The 18784-nt window shown below is 49.0% G+C and overlaps 2 protein-coding genes across 3 annotated transcripts in view; one reads left to right on the forward strand and one right to left on the reverse strand.

The window, feature by feature from the left end:
* HSPB11 (heat shock protein family B (small) member 11) overlaps nucleotides 1-4915 on the forward strand; it is a 43657-nt gene extending 38742 nt beyond the window's left edge. Inside the window, exon 7 of the mRNA XM_049110428.1 lies at nucleotides 4892-4915. Coding sequence (XP_048966385.1) covers nucleotides 4892-4900 — 9 coding nt within the window. The 3' untranslated portion in view covers nucleotides 4901-4915. The remainder of the gene's footprint in view (nucleotides 1-4891) is intronic.
* On the reverse strand, nucleotides 734-18455 carry DIO1 (iodothyronine deiodinase 1). 2 transcript variants are annotated; one of them, XM_025427686.3, is made up of 4 exons: nucleotides 17070-18455; nucleotides 9418-9561; nucleotides 4026-4225; nucleotides 734-1514 (listed from the first exon to the last, which is right to left on the reverse strand). In XM_025427686.3, the coding sequence occupies exons 1-4, from the start codon at nucleotides 17389-17391 to the stop codon at nucleotides 1446-1448; spliced, it is 735 nt and encodes a 244-aa protein (XP_025283471.1). In that variant the 5' UTR covers nucleotides 17392-18455; the 3' UTR covers nucleotides 734-1445. The 2 variants fall into 2 exon arrangements, with proteins under 2 accessions (XP_025283471.1, XP_035572368.1); XM_035716475.2 differs by lacking the exon at nucleotides 9418-9561.
* Nucleotides 18456-18784: the final 329 nt, after the last annotated feature.

The raw sequence follows: 18784 nt of genomic DNA on the forward strand, positions 1-18784 counted from the left end.
TGTGGAACGGACTTATAATAATATCAGCCAGCACACCCATGGCATTTTCTCCAAGGCAGGCACAGTTCTGAGTGCTTTACTCACAATTCCTCTATGTTGCCAGCACCACCAGTAACCCTCTTTACAGTTCAGGGTACCAGTGCAGCTTAGCCAAAGTCACAAAGCTAGCACAGAGCAGAGCCAGGACTCTGGCTTGAAGTGAGAGGTAGAGTTGGAATCTCAGCTTGTTGCTTACTAGTTTTGAGACCTTCCACAAATTCCTTAGCTCTGAGTCTTAATTTCCCATCTGTAAAATGGGGATAATAATCTCCTCTTTGAAATAAATACAGATTAGATGACTTAATGTATCTGAACATGGTCTACCTGGTAGATGATTAATTAATAAGTTTTTTTAAAGAATAAAATAGCAACATTCATATTGTTAACATTGTAGCACTTAAGGCAGAGCCAAGGAGAATGTGTTTTCATGCTAGAAAACTGTCTCCCACGTCCATTCTTTTATGTCATGTTATGAAGGTAGCTGGATTCCAATGTGAAACATTCTTTAGCTGGAGTTCACAAGACAAAGCGACATTTGATATGTAACCCACGGAGAATGAATGTTCTTCCCACCAAATGAGGCGCTTCCAGCATATGGTATTTTTGCTGATCAAATTACATTGGGCTATAACTCAAGATAAAACAGGCTGACACAAATTGGAAAAGAAAATGTAAAGATCACCCCGAAGCCGTCTCAAATAGCCTGAGATATTTTAATCATTCTGTATTAGCTTGCTGCATCTTAAAACATTTTCTTTCAAATCAAGTCACAGCTGTGTGTGCTTTAGGCTGTGGCCGTCATAGACAAACATGAAAAGAAGCAGAGTTAAAACAGATGAATACCAATGGTTGTCCATCGGTCTGATGTAATCTAACACAAATGACCATCAGGAGACTTGCAAAGAAATCAGAGAAATAGTTTCGAATATGAGCTTCTGCATAAATGTACAACAGCTTTCAATTCCTCATCTCTCCAAGCAACTGGCATTCTCCCCATGCTGGGTTCTAACAGCCAAATTAGTGTCTTTTTGATGGTGTCCATAAACGGCAGATTTGGTAAAATGAGTTTGACTCACATGAGGACTGCTGTATCTGACCACGTGGGATCAGAGTGGCTGGAGACAGACCGCACACCCCAGCAGTATGCCAGTGGGGAGGGACCTTTCTCACATGGGGACGATGTGCAATTATTGTGGTCTCCACCGTGGGGGCAGCGTCGAGGTGAAGGGTCTTTAACCTTCAGCTTACTCGCTGCTTCGTTTCCTGAGTACAATTGTTTGGTTAGATCAGACCAATCTGAGCTAGTGACACGGGTCAAGAGGTAAAAGCCACCTGGGCTGGGAGGAGAGCCAGGACTTGAGGAGCCCTCCTGTGGATCACCTATAGAACTGGGGGATCTTTCCAGGCTAACTGTGCAGTTTTTCCAGAACAGCACGAACTTCCTCGGGATGGTAGTTCCAAGGGCCAGGTTTACCCTGCAAGAGAAATGAATCAGCATTCCCAGATTTCTGCCCCACAGGAATAGGTAGCTCTGGAGCTTAGCTGAGAGAACGGGGCTGGTGACGGCTATGGAAGACTTGTCACAATGCTGTCGTCAGTGGCAGAGGCAACTGTAAGGTGGATGAGATCACCCAGGAAGAGGGTATGCAGTGGTGCCAACATTTAAGGGGCACACTGGACAGAGATATATGAGGAGAACTGGAGGGGGTAAAGTGAATAGTTTCAAAAGGACAAAGGGGTCTATACAAATAAGCTGCTCTTCCATAATTAGACCTTCAGACAGGCCTTATCCTCTCTATCCCTCACAGCAAGTTCCACCCATCCTACATCAGAACCACCTCTGCCTCCCCAGTCCCAATGCCCTAGTTCAGCCCTCTTTACCTCCTACTTGGACAGCTGTGCCACCTCCTGACTATCCCCGTCCTCAGTCCCTGCTCCCTCCCGTCCATGCCTCACCCAGTAGCCCATGATCTTTCTAAAATACTGATCCAGGGGCACCTGGGTGACTCAGTGGTTAAATGTCTGCCTTTAGCTCAGGTTGTGATCTCGGGGTCCCGGGATGGAGTCCCACATTGGGCTCCTTGCAGGGAGCCTGCTTCTACTTCTGCCTATGTCTCTGCCTCTCTCTGTGTGTCTCTCATGAATAAATAAATATCTTTAAAAAAATAAAATACAGATCCGATCATGCCTCTCTCCTGCTCAAAATTCATCAATGGCTCTCCTTTGCCCTAAGAGATAGGCTCAACTTCTTGGGTCCAGAATGAGACCCCTGTCACCGAATGCCCCCAATTCTCCATTCATGCCGTGCCCTAACATGCCTCAGTGCCTTTGCCCATTCTCTTCCCTAGATTTGTAATGATTTTCACTCACCCTGCTCACTTGGCTGGCTTTCTAGCCTTTAAGGCCCAAGCAATTGTCACCACCTCTGAAGAGCCTACCCTTCCTCAGGGGTCAGGAAATTTACAATCTGACAGTCACATCTGTCCTGATGCCTCACACTCTTCCATTCACATCTCATCTGTGCTGATTTCATGCTATAACAGTAGGATTGAATTGTCGTGCCCGGGATTATTTGGCCCAAAAAGGTAAAATATTTATAAGCAGGTCCTTTGCAGAAAAGGTTTGGTGATGCCTGCTCTGGAGTCTCACAGTCCTTGGGACACTGGAGCACTCTGTGTGGATCTTCCTTAACCCTTAGACTCAAAGTAAGAGGCAGGCCATTTTCAATTCATTTCTGTGTTGCCAGTACTTCCACAGGGCCTAACCCCGCTGGCCTCAGTCATGTCATCTTAGAGCCATGTCTCTGGGGAGAAGAAAGGAAGAAGGACCTGAAGTGTCCTTGTGCTGTGGACCTTGGCATCTTGGGGATTCATCTGCACATTGTAGCTCATTTCATCTGCAGAATTAGGGCTAGCGTGACCCATGGACTGAGGAGCAGCCACCTGGTTGGGCTTCATGTGCTCTCCAAGGTCTGAAATCCCTTCAGCAGCTATGAAACAGTTTCTGCCCTCTTAGGGGATGTGCTTGCATCCCCCACCCCAGCCAGGCTGGAAGCCCTGAGCCGGGCACAATCACCAGAAAGCAAGCCAAGACTCAATTCCTGCCTTGAATCCCTGCTTCAGTATTGCCAGCTCCTAACTGTCAGGTTTGTTCTTTTTTTTTTTTTTTAAGATTTTTATTTATTTATTCATGAAAGACACACACAAAACAGAGAGAGAGAGAGAGAGAGGGGCAGAGACACAGGAGGAGGGAGAAGCAGGCTCCATGCAGGAAGCCCGACACGAGACTCGATCCCGGGACTCCAGGATCATGCCCTGGGCTGAAGGCAGGTGCTAAACCGCTGAGCCACCCAGGGATCCCCCAGGTTTGTTCTGCTCCCACCTCCCACAACCCCCTCCAGGATCAGGCCTGCCTCGGAGATGAGCAGCTTCACACCCTCCTACTCCTGGCCCATCCCATCCGAAGGATTTAGAATTGGAATCAGAGCTGGGTGCAGTGTGACCTTGGGTAAGTCAGTGTCCTTCTCTGAACCAGGGCTAGGCCAGTCTTTTGGGTTCAGAAGGCAGCCAGAGGCTGCAGCTCTGTCCAAATGCTAGGGGCTGGGCAGCCGGACTGGCTCAGCGGTTTAGCGCTGCCTTCAGCCCAGGGCATGACCCCGGAGAGACCTGGGATCGAGTCCCACGTTGGGCTCCTTGCATGGAGCCTGCTTCTCCCTCTGCCTGTGTCTCTGCCTCTCTCTCTCTCTCTCTCTCTGTCTCTCATGAAAAAATAAATAAAATCTTAAAAAAAACAAATGCTAGGGGCATCCCTGTGAATTATTTCACCCCCTGTAAGGTGGGGGGCAGCACCCCCATTTTGTGGAAAAAGAAACTGAAACTCTAAGAGAAGAGAGGACTTGCCCCTGGTCCCATGGCCAGTTAATGGCTGGGCAGCGGCTCGAATGCAGGTCTGCCTGTGCCCTTCCTGGGCCCCTCACCCCCAGTCACCTTGTAGAGGATCCTGCCCTCCTGGAGCACGAAGAGCCTCTCGGGTAGGGCCGCGTAGAACTGGCTGCTTTGGTTCCTCATCGTGTCCACCACCACGGGGCATGGGGGGGCCCTGTCCAGCAGCAAGCGGGCTGCCTGCAGGCGGTCCTGGAGAGTCTGGTGAGTCCTGATGTTCACGTTGTTCTTAAAGGCCCAGCCATCTATAGAAGCAAAAGATGGGGGGCTTATAGGCTCAACACATTTTCCTACAGGTTACATGCCTCCACCCCCACCCGCACCCCCTTGAACTGAGAGTCCCAGGTAGGGGAGCCCATGGCCGTGACTCGGCCCACTGTCCAGGTGAATACATGAGATGTCATAGGGAGTTACTGACTGAGCCAAAACTGAAGCCCAGGGCTCCTGACTCCAAGAACTTGGCTCTTCAGCGGGAGGGAGTCCACTAGGCCAGTGCTTCTTGAACTTGAATGTGCATTTGAACCACAGAGGATCTTGTAGAAGGAATATTCTGACACAGTCTATCGAGGGAAGCACTGAGGGTCTAGCTGGTGCCCAGGAAGCCGAGGCTGCTTGGTCCCTGGACCACACTCTGAGAGGCAAGTGTCCAGAGCCGCGGTTTTCTGCGTGCATTCTGGCCAGACCCGCAGTGCTGCATCACCTGGGGGTTGTTGGTAATTCTCAGGCCCCATCCTAGACTGACCAGGAATGGGGCCCACTGATCTGTTTTCACAGCCTTCCAGATGATTTAACAACACACCGAAGTTTGAGAACTACCATTCTAGAGTCTAGACAATCTCCCTCTTCTAATTATTCTCCACCAGAATGTTCTTCCCGAAACGCACATCTGACAGTGTCACTCTCCTGCTTAGGTCTTTTGATGGCTCCCTATCATCCTCAGGATAAATCCCAAGCTCCTCAGTGACTGGCCTGTCTCACCTGCATTCCTCCAGCCTCTGCTCCAGCCAGGTGGGTGAAACACCTGGGATTCCTTGACCCACAACCCTCACTTCCACCCTGTTCCTCCTGCTGCCTCCATCCACAGTGTGAGGAGAGTAGGACCTTCTCTTTCCTAGGACTTCTGCTGCCGTAGCTGATATTAGCTCTACGGAGGGCCTCACGATGTCTGCCACTTAGGGTGAGCTCTTAGCCAAGTACAGCTGCGACCCAGACAAGGACCCTTACTTTCAACCCCTAAGAAATATTCCTGCCTCCTGATCTTGTTACCTTCTAACTCATCATCCAAAAATCTCTGACAATGATTATTTACACAAAATTTAATCAGATTTTTCTCTCTGCTTAAAAACCAATTACAGAACCAGCGCCTTAGCAAACACGTAATGATCCGAACCGTCTCTCCCCCCTCCCACTTCTCATCATGACTGCTGCTGGTCCTTCCACATCTAGCTGAAGTGACTCCTCCTCAAATGAAGGACCTCCCCCTTCCCTGTCTCCTTACCATATTTTCTGTATTTGAGATCCTTCCTGTCCTTTTAGGCCTCAGCCCTAACATAGGGCTTCTCAACGTTGGTACTATTGGTGTTTGGTGGTAGGGGCGCCATCTTGTGTGTTACAGGGTGTTGAGTAGCATCTTTGGCCTCTACTCTCAAGATAGGTAGCACCAGCCCCCTCACCCGTTCAATTTTTTTTTTTTAATTTTTATTTATTCATGATAGTTACAGAGAGAGAGAGAGGCAGAGACACAGGCAGAGGGAGAAGCAGGCTCCATGCACCGGGAGCCCGATGTGGGATTCGATCCCGGGTCTCCAGGATCACGCCCTGGGCCAAAGGCAGACGCCAAACCGCTGCGCCACCCAGGGATCCCTCAATTTGTTTTTGACAACCAAAATCATCTCCAGGCATTGTCAGATGTCCCTTGGGGGACAAAATTACCCTCCTTTGAGAACCACAGCTCTAACACCCCCTCCTCTGGGAAGCCTTCCCTGACACACTCAGCTCTGTGATATTGGGCAAGCTCTTGAAATCTCTTTAAATCCTCAGTTTCCCCATCTGTTATGGGATTAATAGGACCAGTGTTGCAGTTGGCTGTGAGGCAACTTGTATGGAATTCACAGTGCTCTGGTTCACAGAAGCTGCTTGAAAAATACTGGTTTATTTTGCTTCACTGCCCCAAATAACAGACAGGTGGGAAAGCTCCCAGTTTTTATTCTATACCACAGGTATTCTGCTACTTTGCTCTGGAGATGCCCCAACCAAACCCACTTAAGGCTGCTTAACTTAAATGGAGTTTTTCATTTGGCCTCATTTGCCAACATGCCCTTCTGTCTCCTCACAGGAAGTGGTACTAATTAGTTAATGGGCTGAAAAAAAAACCATAAAATGCTACTGACCTTGCCCTTCTACTTGCCCCATTCCTGGGGAGCCTGGGGCCCAGGTAAGGTGGTCATGAGTTCCTTCAGAAGCCATATTGTCTGTCCTTACAGTCATAGCTGCCTCCCAGGGCAGTAGAAAGTTAAGTCTATCGGCGGAAATGGCTCCATCTCCTCAGTGCTTCAAAGTCCCCTGCTCAGGAAACTCCCTCCAAGAAAAACCAGCTCTCGGGAGAAAGTCACACCAAGATACAAGTGCCTGGCCACAGTTTAAAGTAACCATTACCCATCCCAAGACCTGAAAACTGTAGATGATGATAACACCAGCTTACATTTGTATCATGTTGAGGTAGTCTGTCTTGTGCAACCATTAGCTCCTTGGAGCTTCACAACAACCTCCTAGGGGATGTCAAGCTAGGATTCCCACCCTCATTCTGTAGCTGAGAATACAGAGCCTTGGAGAAGAGCAGTGACTCACTTCCCCAGCTTTAATAGTGAACTCCTGAGAGGCAGGAACTGTGTGTATCTTTCCTCTCAATATCCCTAGGCTCCGCACAGGGCTGGCGCATGGTAGGTACTCGTTAAATATTGTCAGGTGAGTGACTCTGTGAAGTTGGTGTTACCCTATTTCAGGGTCACAAAAATGGGCACAGAAGGTAAGTTGCCCAAGGTCCTGTGGCCAGCATGTGGCCAGCACGTGTTAGAGCTATAACCCATACTCAGGTCTGAAACTCCGAAGTCCATGTTCTTCCCACCATGCTTCATGCCTCCCTATAACTCACCTGGACAAACATGTGTTGTATGGGAAACTGATTTGGGCCACAGACCCAAGACCTTGTGGGACTGGTGGATGCTGGCTCTGGGCATTTTAATTCTGGGGCTCAAGCCATCCCCACTTACATCTGATTGACAGAAACAATACCCTGGGGAAGGAGGTGGGGAGGAGGAAGAAATGCCCGAACAAGGATTGGCAAAGCACAGAGGCAAGAAACTGGTCTGCATCAGAACAGGGTCAGGAAAAAAAAAAAAAAAAAAGAACAGGGTCAGGAAGTTCTTTACTCATTGGCTTGAGATAGACAGCCCTGGGTTCTGGAAAGTTTCATCCTGGGCTGATCCCAGGAGAAATGGGTCAGGAGGCAGGTATCAGGACCAGAAACAATTTCTGTGACGATCCACCCCTCCTGTTGCAGTTTACAACCTGTTCCTTTGGAGATTAAAGCTGGATCTTGTTACTCTGAATGCAGACCCTGGACCAGCAGCATAATCATCACATGGGAAATAGCACTGCAGCCCTGCTGATCCAAAAGGTCCCTGGGTCATTTAAGCACATGCCAAAGTTGGAGAAATGCTGTCAGCTATGATGACATCAAGGCATCATGTCTTCTCAGCCATGAAGACCACAGATACCTGACAGAGCCCAAATGCTCTTTCTTAGCTGCCAGCTAAGTGAAGAGAGTATTAAGTTGAAAGAAGTTCTCAATCCTTTGGGTGTAATAAATCCGGATGCAATGGGCCTGGGGTGGGGCCCTGGAATATGCATTTTTAACAAGCCACCATGTGGCTCTGACATCAGGGATCCAGGGACTGTACTGGAGAAAACACTGTTGGACCAACTTTGCTGATAATGGAAGCAACCTACACTTAACACACGGATAAACCAGCAAAGCTAATACTGGCCTAACCACACTCACTCATCCTTCTTTTGCTGAGCTCCACGACACGGGGTCTGCCAAGGACTGGGAGACAGACGAATCTTGTGGAAGATGCCGAGTACATGACACTTGTCCCACCCAGCCACACGTGACTTCTTGCCTTCTTCAATCTTTGGGTTTTAGAGTTGGGCCACTCTCATGGGTTCAATCCCCTTGAAAATCAGAGAGACAGTGGTGTATCTGATAATTTTGTGATGTTTAAGGGGCTTACACCACAGGCTGTAGGGGTTTCAGGAAGAGCTTTCCCCAACAGAGCTGTCCAGCAAAGGAACAAGGTATCCTGTGAAGTAATGAGGGTGTGTGACCACCTGTCAGGGGTGAAGGAAGAATGCCTGCCCTAGGTGAAAGCTAGCCTGGGCAGGGGTTCTCCAAGGTTGGTTCCCAGACCAGCAGCTTCAGCATCACCCGGAGCTTGTCAGAAATGTGAATCCTCAGGCCCCATCCCAGATCTGACTGATGAACTCTGGAGTGGGGATCCAGCAATTTGTTTTAACAAGCCTTCCACCTGCTTCTGATGCTCAGTCAGAACCATCAGATGCTCAATCAGAACCAATTGGGGGGGCAGCCTGGGTGGCTCAGCGGTTTAGCGCCGCCTTTGGCCCAGGGTATGATCCTGGAGACCCAGGATTGAGTCCCACATCGGGCTCCCCACAGGGAGCCTGCTTCTCCCTCTGCCTGTGTCTCTCATGAATAAATAAATAAAATCTTAAAAAAAAAAAAAAAAAGAACCAATTGGGAACAATTGACCAGGATGAACCAAAATGTCCCTGTGAGCTTGGAGAATCTTAGGAGGGATCTCACATGTAGACACATAAAGCAGTCATTTCACTTGTGACATTTCAGGACTAAATTCCTCCTATTAGCTTCTCTCCTTTGATTTTCCTATTCATCCCTTCAAAATGTTGGGAACTTGGCTAGCTGGACCTGTCACTCCAGGTTTGTTTGTTTGTTTTGTAGATTTTTATTTATTTGAGAGAGAGAGAGAGAATGAGCAGGGGGAGGGATGCAGAAGGAGAAGCAGGCTCCCCGCTGAGCTCAGAGCCCCAACACAGGGCTCCATCCCAGGACCCTGGGATCATGACCTGAGTCTAAGTAAGACACTCAACTGACTGAGCCACCCAGGCCCCCCCTCTAGGTTTTCTGCTCTGTGCACCGGGTTGGAAGCACAGACTGGGGAGCTACCAAGTGGTGGGTAAATCCAGAAGGAACTGAAAAATAGCAGATCTCAGTAAATAGTGGCTCTTTCCCTCCTCTTCCTCTCCCTTTCCCAACCTTGGGGTGGGGGTGGGGGACTTGTGGAAAGCAGGGGGGAAGAGAGAAGGTAGGAAGAGGCAGGGACAGGGAGTCTCTCTGTACCTGATGCATGTGCTTCTTCGATGTAAATGATGAGAAAGTCTGCTGTGGAGCAGAAGTCTTCAATAAGTCTCTTGAATTGGTCAAATTTGAAAAGAAATGAAGGTCAGGTACAACTTCCAAAATTGAGCACCAATGGCCTGTTGCCTGAAACAGGAACGGAACCATCAACCATCAATCCCCTACACACAACATTGATTCCCCTTTGCTCCAGATGCTCTCACTTCTATGATTTTTATTTTCCCTGGAAGATGGAGCCAGGCCATGGTGGGGGTCTGAAGCCTACAGAGCATGACTTAGCAGAGGCTGGAGCCAGTTTTCACTGCTCCACAATGAGGGGATTTCATCAAGGGGTCTCAGTGGACACCCCCTGCAGCCACTAGGTGGTGATTAAAATAATGAGAGTCCCTCTTGGGCAATTTATAAGGCACACACACATCCATTTTCTCGTGTGATGAGATTAGTGTACTGCAATGTAAGCGATTTTTCTCCTTGTCTACAGACGTGCTCTGGGTCACACACCTGGTCAATGGTGGAGTTAAAATTAATACTCTGGCTTCTACACTCTCAATTCAGTGTTCTTCTCATTCAAAGCACCTGTTTCCTCATTCACAAGTGGGCATAATAATAATACTTACCTTATAGGGTTGTTATGAGGATTACAGGTAGTATAGATAAGGGTTTAAAATGGTGCTTGGCCCATAGTAGGTACTCAATAAATGTAAGTTGTTGGTATCAGCTATCTGGTCCTGGAGCTTCCAAGTGAAAGAGGCAGCGATGGAGAATGAAGGCCAGGGTTGGGAGGGTGGCAAGACTGGCTACATGATTTGCTGACTCAATGCAAAATGTAAAGGCTGGATCCCTTGTTCACAAAGTAGGGAGCAAAGTGCCACTAAATATATGAAAATAAAAAGATTTGCTTTGCTTCCATGGCTTCTCTCTTGCACTGGCACGGTATTTTCTAGCTACTATTTAGTGTTGCATGCTGCACAGACATAGGGATATTCATAGGGTGAGTGTGGACCCTCATGGTCACCCAGCACCCCCCAAACTCGGTGGTCACGTGTGTGTGACATGGCCTTGGGCCACTGGTTTCCCTCTCCCTCCAGCCACCAGACTGACACACTCTGCCCCGGCCTGGAGCACAGGAATTGAGCTAGACATTTATCCATATGCCCACCACCCACCTCACAGGGTCTAACAAGTGCATTCAGGGATATGCTGGGTCCCTTGACAGGGGCAGAGAGGGGACGAGAGGCTTCTCCTACCCTGTTACCCCATCACTTGACAACCTGCACCTGGCACTGTGGGCCCAGGCGGGGGACAGCTGCCTCCACGCCCTGCCATGAGATGCTGCAGGATGCATACACCTGACCCCAGCCTCTGCTGTGCTTGTGTTCCGGGCCCCTCTGGGATCAAAAGGCGATGGCAGTCACAGGGCAGGAGTGGGGATAAGGCTGGACGAGCCCTGCATCTGAGGGTGGAAGGGGGGGTCATGGAGAACATTCCTAGGGAGCAAGAGGGCAGGATCCTGCATGAGCCCAGCTCCAACCCCCTTGGCATGTTCTACTGTCCCAACAGGTTTCACTTACAAAATGCAAATTCAAAGGTAAAATGATTAAGGATTTGAAGACAGCTTAATGCAAAACATTAAACCCCAAGTTCAGGGCCTTTTCCTGTGTGATTTACTGGCCCCACCCCCATGAAGCCAGCCGTGGGTGGGAGCCTTCTGCAACTCTCCCACCTTCAACTAGGGGCAACCATAGGGCACCGCCAGCACCTGGTGTTGCCCATGGCCAGAGTTACACCGTCGAGCCCTGCCCTCACATCTCAGAGCACAGCAGGGCCATGCACTGTAACCCGGCCCATTGCAGTATTGTGCCCTCCAGGCTACTTGTCACCCCTTGAGGGCAGAGCCTGCCCCTCCTTCATCCTCATGTCCCCAGGCACACTCTCCTTCTGCCTCGAAGCATTTATGTGGCACTTATAGTGTGCAAGGCACTCTGCCACACATTGGGGATTCAGCACAGAACAAGGCCAGCAGGTCTCTGCCTGCATGCCATTTGAGGTCTGTTCCATGGCAAAAAAACAAGTAAACACGTAAATGTGGTCATTTCAACTTGTGATAAGTGTTACAAAAGAGTCTATAAAGGAGTGACCTGCTTTAGACAGGTGGGTCAGGAAAGGCTCCCGAGGAGACGCCATTTAACCTGAGAGGTGAAGGCTAAGAAAGAGCCAGCGATGGGCAGAGGGAGAAGGGTATTGCAGACCAAAGGACTCTATGCTGTACAAAGACCCTGAGGCAGGCAGAGCTTGGCACGTGTCCAAAGACCTGCAAGGCCACTATGACCAGAGCTAGGCCTGGGGAGGGGGCCGGAAGTAAGGAAGGGTGGGTAATGAGTGGCAGGACTGGAGAGAGGTAGGTACGGGCCAGGGAGGCAGGCTCTCCCATCGGAGGGTCTGCCTCGACAGAGGACAGAGGGTCCTGGTCTATTCTCTGTCCCCGGCAGCCAAGGGATAAGCGGTGACCCAGGCTGGGGTGACTGGACCATCCCACAGAGATCTCTTTGGCTCTGGAGTAATTGACACAGCAGAATTCATCCACGGCCCAGTGGCAGTGCCCCTGTCTGGGATGGTGAGTCCTGGGCTGGGGATGGGGTGGGGGCAGTTGATTCCCAAGGCAACCACCTTGGCAGCAGACTTTTGATGCAAAAAGACAGACCAGGCCCAGTGCTCCAGCTGTGGTTGATTCTGGGGATCTCGCAACACATTCTTAATGTGTTCTTTGTATGTGTAGGTGTGTGACTAAGGCCAGAGTGAGTTCCTGCGGCTTGCAGGCTGGAACCCTGACTCCTACGGTAGGGATGTATAATGAAACATGGTTGGATTTACACTTAAAGATCACTCTATGGAGAAAGGCCTGAGGATGAGAATGGAATTGGGGAGCATCCAGTTAGGGGGTGTCAGAGAAACGCACGTGAGAGATAACAGGAGCCCGGGCTAGTGTGTAAGCTGCAGAGAAGGTGAAAGATGGAACAGACAGGACTTGCTGATGGAGGGGAACAGAGGGGATCTTAGCTTGCTGATGGTTATTTTCGTTAGTTATATGCTCACCTTATTGTGCAATGAGTTTGAAACAGCCTACACATATAATAAAATATCTTTTTAATAAAAAAATAATCATGCCCTTCTGGGAAGCAGAGATCAGGAGGGAAAGATGAAAAACAAATAAAGCAGTCTTAAGGTCCCATGCACTCATTATAACTGAACTAACATTTGAGTTTCCTGGTGGCCATGTAAAGACAGAAACAATTGGTTATATAGTCCTCATTTTTCAATACCTGAAGAGAAAGCTGACCGGGAGATACAAAGCTCTCCTTGTCCTTGGCTTATAGATTCTCTCCTAAGAGGCCCTACGGGGCACTGAGTGGGCCCCAGTTCCTGTTGGTTGATTACACAAGCCCTCGCCCATGTGACAGGGCTGCCAGGCCTCACAGGGTAGGCTCAGAGGCCAGTTAAGGCCAAGTGGCCAGCCCTTGGCCTCCAGTGACCCCAGAGAATCATGTTTTAGATAAGAACCCAAAAGTCTTCAGGTCAGGATCAGTGCTAAATATTAGCTATCTGGAATTTTGTTTTTAATTGGAAAAAAGAAAATTCAACACTCGCTAATTAGGAAACTGGAAGAGACAGAGCCTTGTGTTTAATTATTTATAGTGTGGTTGGGTACAGTGATCAGTATCAAGGGCAAAGTTTAAACTTAGTTCCCCACTTTTGTGATAGCAGAGAGGATGGATGAGTGCAAGGGGGTGATGGTACAGAGGACTGGCACTCTGCCTGTGTGCACAAGTCACGGTGCAGAGAACACCATTTCAAATACTGGGCTAGTACTGTCAAGTCCAACCTGTCTGTATAAATGGGAAAACAGCTTTGTAGTAGCTGGTCTTGAATCCACCATCATGACCTCCAGGCCAGTAAATTAACCCCTGTATGAGGCTCTCTGTCAGCAGACAAAAGCCCATTTATCGTTACTAGATGACACCTCCTAAGTACACTTGGAGAGATTTTAGAAGGTAATAAATAGGACTGAAATAAATCCAGTTTTATATAAACTCCCAAGTACCTAGAAAATAAGTTATCTAGACTTGCCTTCCTATCACAACACACCAGTCAGTCCATGTTTTGCTGTGTGTGTGTGTCTGGGAGTGTGTGTGTGTCATGTGTGTACATGTGCATGAACATGCAGAAGAGAGGAGGCAGCTGGGAGTTCTCTGAGCCTCTGTTGTCTTATCCAACAACCAAAGGCACACTAGCTGAGAGAGTCAGAAGCCACGAGTTCTAGGTCAGACTCCATAAGAACTCCTGGTATGACTGACTCTGAGCAAGGAATTTACCTCTCTGGGCATTCACATCTGAAAAACAAAAGAACTGCTTTAGATTATCCATAGAATCTTCTAGACATTTCAGTCTATGGCTGTAAAATGAATTCAGATTTATACCCAAAGTATACATCAGAGTTTTTTAGTGGCTGGTGGTTTTACAAAGCAGTTATAGGACCTCTTTGTATTAAGTAGACCTGATCATTGTTAACACTCTGCTTGAAAATCCTTCTAGAATTCACCAATACCCTCAGGATGAAGTCTATAGTCTTCAGCAAGACACATAAGGTCCCTTAAGCACTGGTCTCTGATCATGTGTTCAGCCTCATCCTTCACCACCTCATGCCTCCCAGTCCCGCTTCTGCCAAACTGACCAATGCTCCTCCACACCTCGGACTTCTGTGGCTCCTCTCCTCTGCCCTGCTTTGCTCACCACTTCCCTCTTCCCTACCCATCCCAAGGCTTCACTGTCCCTATACAGTTGGCTCACCAGCCTTTTCTCCAAGAGGCCTTCCTCTGACCATCTCCCTACCCTATCCCACTTCTTCCAGAACCTTCTGGTTCCTTCTCTCACTGTACCATTTCCCCCTCTGGGCTATGAGACTTTCCAGGGGAGACACCGGTCATATTGATTTCTGTACCACCAGCACCTACTATTTCCAGACCATTCAGTACAATTATTTCTGGATCAATGTGCTGAAAGTCAACTCTGTTTTACAGGTAGAGTTTTCTTTTGTCTCTTGGTCCCCTCTCTCCATTCTTGGGTCTTTGGTGCAATAGCCGGGACCAGAGACAAATGGAACAGTCTTTAAAACATATACTGGTCCATTGAAAGTGAAGAGTTAAAAGAAGCAAGTACCTTCTGTAAACTGACCATGAGGCAAGTTGGCCTTCATGGCACTGGTCACTAGATGATTGATATCCAGTGAACTGACCTGGTGCTAGCACAGTGCTTGGCACATAGTAGACACTCAATAAAAGTTAGCTGTTATTCTCAATAGCTCCTATTATCAGTGGTCACTTAGTGGATGTTGAATAAAAGGAGGTCCTTTGTGTAGTGCAGTTGTAAAGTCATGAGCAAAAAACTCTTTCCCTTCCCTCTGCTTGAAATACTTTTCCCTTCCCAAGCTACAAAAGTCTTTCTCATTTTTCAAGGCCTAGTTCCAAAACCACCTCCTCCAGGAAAGCTCCCAAGCCCTGCAGGCAAACTTTATATACCTTTACAGTCTCCCACATCTCACAGAACTGTGAGGATTTATTTATCGCATCTACCTCTGTGCAATGAAGCCATAAACCTGTGGAAGGAACAAGCTCTTACCAAACTCCGAGTGCCTGGGATCTAGTGGGGCACCAGGCACAGAGGAGGTGCTCATGAATGCTTGCTGAGGAGCACTAGAGAGAATGAAATGAGAAAGCCCAGACTCTGGGTCTGACTTGGTCACTCCCTGGATCTGCTACCTCTGCCTCTTGGTGTTCTCCAGCTCCCTTCTAAAGTGAGAGGATTGGATTAGGTCAATGTTTCTTAAAGGGTGTTCTTTGGAACCTGGGTGATGACAATGGCCATTTCCTCAGGTGGAGAGTTGGGGGTCGTGTGTGTTAGGAAAATCAGTCAGTACTTTATCAGTTTTTCCAAGTTTTGTTGGTTTTTAAGCTTCAGGGCTTCTTAGAGCTTTTTAAATATTTGTGTGCTCTATGAATTTCCAGGAGGAGAGTATGATGTGCAGGGTTTCCCAAATTACTTCAATCAGGAAACTTAATGTGGCAAAGCATATCTGTGGTATTTGGCTTCTAAAGAATGTGGTTTGAAAAATACTAGATTGGGGCACCTGGGTGGCTCAGTCAGTTAAGTGTCCACCTTCAGCTCAGGTCATGATCCTGGGGTCCTGGCACCAAGCCCCACATCAGACTTCCTGCTCAGCAGAGAGCCTGCTTCTCCCTCTCCCCACCCTGCTTTTGTGCTCTTTCTCTCTCTCTCTCTCTGCCCAATAAATAAATAAATAAAATCTTTTTTAAAAAGGAAGGAAGGAAGGAAGGAAGGAAGGAAGGAAGGAAGGAAGGAAGGAAGGAAGGAAGGAAGGAAGGAAGGAAGGAAAATCCTAGATTAGTCAACTGCCTCAGGGACCTTCTCCACTCTATCTGCTGGGTCCAGGTCATGGGAATTCAGAGATGAATCAGACACAGTTCTGTCACAAGGCTCCCCATCAGGCAGGAAAAAAGCACTTGTGCTCGGCAGCCAGATGCTGGGTGGGAAGAATCAGAGTCCAAGGAGAGGGCAGACACAGAGCCAGGAGTTCAGCAGAGAGAGTGCATGTCTAGCTGTAGGGATCTGAGACAGCTCATGGGATGGGAGCAGGCCCCTGAAGATGAGGGCTCTGGGACTCTTGGTGATTGAGGGGAAGAACCAACATCAGTAAAGTAGAGAAGGGAAAGCACAGGGGCACGCAAGGCCCAGGAGTTCCTGTGGAGGCTAGAGCATGAGGGGAAGCCTGCAGGTGAGCCTGGGGTGGGAAGTGGAAGTTGGCCCAGGGAGGGCTTTGAACACAGGGCTGGGCCCAGGCTTCCTTCTGAGTGCAGGTCGGTGAGCCAGGCATGTGCTTGTGGAAGGGTGATTTGGCAGCCAGTCACAAATTTGGTGGGAAGAGGGGGAGGAGGAGGAAGGCGGCCTGGCAGGAGGAAAAGAACTGTGAGGACGGAAAGAGAGGTCGATGACACCCCAAATCAATAGAACTGGTATGCCTGGGGGAGAGAGAGAGAGAGCTTCAACACATATTCACTGAGCACCTGCCACTGTGGAGCAGCAGACACCAGGGCACAAAGTGGGTTAGACCATGGGCCTCGCCTGCTCAGAGTGTGCAGGCCAGTGAGGGTGGCAGACATGAACCAAACACCCACACATCACTACCTACCAGGTCGGATAAATAAAGAAAAGTGAAGGACATAAAGCATAGAAGAGGGGCTAGCTTAGTCTGGGGGAGCCAGGGAAGTGTCGCCGAGCAGCAGTTTGACGGACGAGCAAGAGCTGACCCCACAGAGCTGAAGAGCGTGTGGCAGGAGCTGAAGGCCAGGGTGGCTGGTTTGTGGGTTAAGGGTCTGGGAAGGTGGTGATGCCACTCAGAAGAACAGAATCTAGAAGTCCCAGTTTCAGGAAGTGAGAAGAAGATAAGCACCCAAAAAAGAAGCAGCTAGAGTAGGAGAATTCAGGACTTTCCAACCCACCTCCCCACCCTCCTCTGGCACCCCAATTCCAAGCACATTTCAAGCTTGTAACAGTCTCCTGACCTTGCATGAAGTCCCAAATGTTGCACCTCTGTCCCGAGAGCCGGACCACAGGGCAGTTGGGGGCCAGACCTCCTGGCTCAGTCCTGTCCTCTAGTCGCTGCCATTGGACTTTCAGGACAAACCAGAAGTACTGCATGCTGTAGAGGGTGGGGGCCCAGTTGTCATAGGAAAAGTGAGGGTTCTTCCCATTCATGGCCACGATGTGTTGCTTGACTCTTGCGGGAAACAGTTTCAGGAACACTTTGCCCACGGCCACCTGCACGGCCACCTGCAAGAGGACCCAGAGCCTCCTTAGCCACAGCACTGGCCGGGGCAGCCCCATCTCGGCACATGCAGAGCTGGCTCTGAGGCCGGTGGGCAGAGAGGCCGCAGCCAGGCGGTACTGGGCGGAGCTGAACAAAGGTGCAGGCTGGACCTGGCCAACCCGAGACAGCAGGAAGGTGCCAGGACAGAAGGTGCCTGCCCTCCTGCCAATGCAATGGGAAATTCCGAACCAAGTGCTCAAAGTTCTGCTCTAATTATTATCATTTCTGATCCTTTGCCTTAGCCTTTGAGAGATCCTTGGACTAGGAGACTGCAGATCTTAAATCCTCCCTCTGGTAAATTTTTAAAAACAAATACGCAGAGAGATCACACTTAAAGCGACTCCGTGGTCCTTTAGAAAGGCTCTGTTGCAAGTAAGTTCTAACACTGATTATTCTTTTAATAATGGAAATTGTTCCTTCACTGATGAAAGATCTTTTTCCACTCGCAACTTCTGACTGGTGGTTGAGTGTTTCTGGAAGCACAGCCCTCCCCAGAGAACTTGGGTCTGGAGGCTCCCCAGGCAGAGACAGAGCTGGGCCATCCCCAAGAAAATCTGGACCTGAGACTCCATGTAGTATGTGTGTGTGTGTGTGTGTGTGTGGTGTGTGTAATACCTACAACACTCTGCACTCAGTAGGGAGTCTAGAGTGGGGAAGACACAAGTAAATGGAAACTGATTTTTTAGTATTTTAAGCACAGAAACAGGGGGAATCCCTGGGTGGCTCAGAGGTTTAGCGCTGCCTTCAGCCCAGGGCGTGATCCTGGAGACCAGGGATTGAGTCCCACGTCGGGCTCCCTGTATGGAGTCTGCTTCTCCCTCCTCCTGTGTCTCTGCCTCTCTCTCTCTCATGAATAAATAAAGTCTTAAAAAAAAAAAAAAAAAGCACAGGAACAGATGATGGTGAAGGCTCTCACGGTGGAGAAGGGCAGTTAATTCTGTTTAGGGAGGTCAAGAGGACTTCCCCCAAAGTGATACCAGAAAGGCAGAACAGCAGTTAGCCAGGCAAGTGGAGATAGTGGTCCTAGTGGAAGGAGTCACATGTCTGGAGGCCTAGAAGCCAGAGAATGCATGGACCACTGGAAAAATTAAAAGAAGGATCATAGAAGCTCAAAGCTGGAAAGTGTTTCAAAAACATCTCAAATTACTTTCCTTTCAAGTAACCCAGAGGGGGAGGTGGCCCAAGGCCAGTTCTGCAGTTAACAATTCTCTCAGGAGTTAGTTCGGGAAGTTTCAAGCTTTCCCTGCCTGATGCATTTGCCTACCGGTGTGTCAGGGCAGAGGGAAAGGAGACAGGAAAGCTGGCTGCCACAGTCATAAAGGTGTTAATCTTGGCCTCTAGCACACTGACTTTACTCAGAGAAGAAAAAAACAGCTCCAAAAGATGTTCTGTCTCTAAGAATCTCACTGA

The sequence above is a fragment of the Canis lupus genome, chromosome 5 (genome assembly GCF_003254725.2).
Source record: "Canis lupus dingo isolate Sandy chromosome 5, ASM325472v2, whole genome shotgun sequence".
NCBI classification, from domain to species: domain Eukaryota; kingdom Metazoa; phylum Chordata; class Mammalia; order Carnivora; family Canidae; genus Canis; species Canis lupus.

Coding starts and splice junctions, on each gene's coding strand:
- DIO1 (XM_035716475.2), bottom strand. CDS start 17,391: ATGGGGCTGCCCCGGCCAGTGCTGTGGCTAAGGAGGCTCTGGGTCCTC. Junction 4,226..17,069: donor CATTTGGGACTTCATGCAAG/GTCAGGAGACTG, acceptor TTGCTTCTATAG/ATGGCTGGGCCTTTAAGAAC. Junction 1,515..4,025: donor AGGGCAGGATCCTCTACAAG/GTGACTGGGGGT, acceptor TTTCTCTTGCAG/GGTAAACCTGGCCCTTGGAA.